The sequence below is a fragment of the Malania oleifera genome, chromosome 1 (assembly GCF_029873635.1).
Source record: "Malania oleifera isolate guangnan ecotype guangnan chromosome 1, ASM2987363v1, whole genome shotgun sequence".
Classification (NCBI taxonomy): Eukaryota; Viridiplantae; Streptophyta; class Magnoliopsida; order Santalales; family Ximeniaceae; genus Malania; species Malania oleifera.
This window is the reverse complement of record NC_080417.1, coordinates 112,155,821-112,159,892: the sequence shown is the minus strand read 5'-3', so window position 1 is coordinate 112,159,892 and position 4,072 is coordinate 112,155,821. Positions and strand designations below refer to the sequence as shown.

Here is a 4,072-nt window from a genome sequence, read left to right as displayed (position 1 = left end):
TTGCCACCATTCCCATTAAATAAATTCTTAATTTATTACTTACCTAATTAATTAATCAATTAGTTAATTAATTATTTTATTATTTTATTATTTTATTATTTTTCTTTATCATTATTATCATTATTATTCTTATTATTATTACTTTTAAACTATTTTTAGTAATCATTTATTTTATTATTTATTTTTGAATAAGAATTAAATTTGAATTTTAAAAACTCATGTGGACCCCACACGGTCTTGTGGGCCCCACACAACTTCGAGACCCGAATGGATCCTACGTAACTCGAATAATTCTTATACGATTTTATGCATTCTAAATAGCTTTGAGACTTGTGAAAACCTCCATACGGCTTCGGGACTTATGTGGGCCCCACACAGTCTTGTGGGCCCCGCATAGGATACCTATATTATTATTATTTTATCATATATCTCTACAAATTATATCAGTTAAAACATTATTTTATGTACTTATTTACGTATATAAACAGTGTCTTGTGGCTCCGGGACTCATGTGGACCCCACATAGTATTGTGGGCCCCACATATGATACCTATATTATTATTATCTTATTATGTATTTCGACAAATTATGTTTGTCAAAACACTATTTTATGTATATATACTTATTTACGTGTACAAATAGTGTCTATCCTGTTTATCCTATGAAATTCCATTTTGACCAGGCCGACCTCCAGGGAGCGACTGAGCCACAATGGTCTCTGAGCACTCGCTAAGACAAGGTCTTTCTTAGGCATCAAATATGGAATCAAGGATCCTACAGAAAAAATACTTATATATTGATATTAACTAAATGACCATTTTTATTATTTTATTATTATTGTACTTTAATCATATATATATATATATATATATATTTTTTTTGGGTCATCACAAATGTCATTTGCTAACATGGTAGTGTGGGGCCTAGGTGCTGACGTGGCAAATGTGGACCTAGTGCTGACATTGCACCTAATGTGGCAATGGGTCCCGGCTGACTGGATGACACGTGGCGTGACGCAGCTGCTACGAGGCGCTGACACGAACACTGACATCAGCTCTTCTTCAACCTTCAACTCTCTCCGTGAGCTTGCCAACACGTGGGGGCGTGTGAGGCTACACGTCGGCTATTGGGAGGCGCGTGGCAATGACGGCAATTTGTCGGAGGCGTGTGTTGGTGTGTGCGTGTTCATGGGACCTTCGTTCAAGCTCCTGTTTGCACCATTGGTTTCGTCTCGTCGAGAGGAACACATTGGTGGGCTCAAAACTTAGTTTTGAGATACTAGGCACAGGCTCCAATATGATGATTTTGCTTTGATCTAGCGATTTTGCTCCAATCTAACTCTAATACTAATTGTTGGGGATCTAGGAACAACTATCACACAAGCAAAAATAAACAAGAAAGAAATGAACACCAAGATTTAATTGGGTTCGACCCAAACTGACTTACGTCCACGGAACACACCAATCTCACTAAAACTGGGAGAAAAATATAAGGAGGAGGAGGAGGCAGTTGAACTCCACTCAACTCAACTCAACTCGCTCTCTCTCTCACCTTACCAATTTCACTTTGTTCCTCACACATATTACACACACATCTCCTATATAGCCATGAATGGGGGTGGAATTCAAGAGTAGTTAGTTTAATTTCAACCAACGTGGGCTAGGGTTGGTGGAGATTGCTGCCGGTCTCCACTAGAACTCAACAATTCAACAAAAGCAACTGGGGTTGGTGGAGGTGGCTGCCGATGTCTCCACTGCAGCTTAACATCGTCGAGGTTTCAAAGAGAGAGTAGAGGCTTCGTCAAAGCTTGTTGAGGCTTTGAAGAGACAGCGGAGGCTTCATCGAGGCTTCGAAGAGAGAGCAGAGGCTTTGAAGGGAGAGTGGAGTCTTCGTTGAGGCTTCGTAGAGGTTTGAAGAGAGAGCAGAGGCTTCATTAGGCTTCGTCGAGGGAGCAAAGGAGAAGAAGCTTCGTGGAAGAGGAGGATAGGGTTTTAGTGCAATTTGGGTTCTGGCCTTATAAAATTGTGTTTTAACCCAAGAATACCAAAAGGCGTACGCCTGGCATCTAAGGCATAAAAAAACAAAAATTTTGGCTAAGGCGTACGCTTTTATATGGAGTTACACCTTTACACATACGCCTTGGTGCGTTTTTGGCCTAAAACACCTAAAGGCGCACCTCAAAAATGCCTTTCAAAACACTGAATCAAACACTTAGCAATTGATTTGAGTTAATTAGTTGACAGAAGGATGACAATATAATTAAATTGTTATTTTAAAATGTATAGAAAATAAATAAATAATAGTAATCATTTAGAAAAAAAAATACCTAGATCATATATTATTCCAAAATATTTTTATATAGATTTGAAACAAATTAAATGACTAAATATATATTTAAAAAATGAAATAGAGTAAAAATTGACTAGAATTAGCTAGTTGAATTGTGACTCGTTTTGTGAGTTTATTGAATACTATATTTAATAACATAACAATTTGAATAAGTAAAAAAAGTCTAAAAATTGCTTTAAACAACAAACCATCAACCAATTAAAAAAAATTTGAGTAATTTTTTTATCCATTTATCATTTATATTTTACACATGGAAAAACTAATATTCAATTTCATAATTTTGATTTATAAAGTATGAATTTAAAATTTTAATTTACTCTTTTTTTAACACTATATTTGACAAGTTACTTGAATTTAAAAATATTAAAACTATATTTTATTTGTTTTATGATGTATTTAGTCATTAAATCTTATGAAAATTACATCTAATAAACATTTTGCAACACTATAATTACTAGATATTTTGTATAATTTTTAAAAGTTGAAATAGGAATAGAAATTTTTTGTTATGCTAATATCAATTGATCAATAAATTGGATAATTACTCATATCTTCAATTCTTTAGTCAAATTCATTAACAAATTTTCTCAATTTAATTTATTAGAATGATGTTATTTTAAAATTTTCATATACTTAACAGTTAACTTATAAAATGCTCATTTCATACATAAAATTAAACTTTTAGGGGTTTTTTTAATCATTTTCCTAAAATTGTTAAAATCTTAAAGGAGATTCGTAAATTTTTAAAAATTTCAACAAAAACATCTTTTTGTCAAGAGAAAATCATTATCTTCTGCCTTTCTTTATTTTCTTTTATTCATTCATCATCAAAAGCATCACAGAGTAGATATAGTACCAGACAAATCAAATTATCTTCAAAACACTACATTTTCTTTTTCGAACAATGAACAATAAAACAACCAAAACTTCCATCAAGATATCAGTGAGAAGCAGAACACTAGCACCATGGACATACTATAAAGATAAAATGAAAATTGAACACTGTAAATCTCATCAAGCCCTCTCGCCCCTAATCCTTCTGGCAAGTTGAATGTCCTTGGGCATGATCGTCACCCTCTTTGCGTGGATCGCACACAGATTCGTGTCCTCGAACACACCAACCAAATAAGCCTCCGCAGCCTCCTGCAATGCGGCCACGGCGCCGCTCTGGAACCTCAGATCCGTCTTGAAGTCCTGCGCGATCTCACGAACAAGCCTCTGAAACGGCAGCTTCCGAATTAGCAGCTCCGTGCTCTTCTGGTACCTTCGGATCTCTCTAAGAGCCACCGTCCCTGGTCTGAACCTGTGGGGCTTCTTCACGCCACCGGTCGCAGGCGCTGACTTCCTAGCGGCCTTCGTAGCCAGCTGCTTCCGCGGAGCCTTACCGCCGGTGGATTTTCTGGCCGTTTGCTTCGTGCGAGCCATCTAAGACACTACACGTGAAAGCGTAGGATAGAGTTTTGCAGCGTTGATGGAATTGGAATGAGGAAAACGAGGGATCACAGGATGCTGTGGTGAGGATTAGGGGGTCGTTGGTATTTTATGCGGACGATTGGTTTTGAAATTTGTTTTGCTCGGCGGGAGAGTTTAGGCGGAAAATGGCGGACGTTAGATTTACTATTGGCGTTTGAATGGGTGGTGGAGATTTATTTTGGGAAGACTACGCGGATCGCTATCCGTGGCTTTTGGGTTTCTCTCCTCCCATTGGCTGCTTTTACTAACA

The 4,072-nt window shown here is 36.7% G+C and overlaps 1 protein-coding gene across 1 annotated transcript; it reads right to left on the bottom strand.

Moving 5' to 3' along the window:
* Positions 1–3,218: 3,218 nt before the first annotated feature.
* On the bottom strand, positions 3,219–4,072 carry LOC131154436 (histone H3.2). Its single transcript, XM_058107222.1, has one exon. It carries the CDS (start codon positions 3,772–3,774, stop codon positions 3,364–3,366), a length of 411 nt encoding a protein of 136 aa, XP_057963205.1. The 5' UTR covers positions 3,775–4,072; the 3' UTR covers positions 3,219–3,363.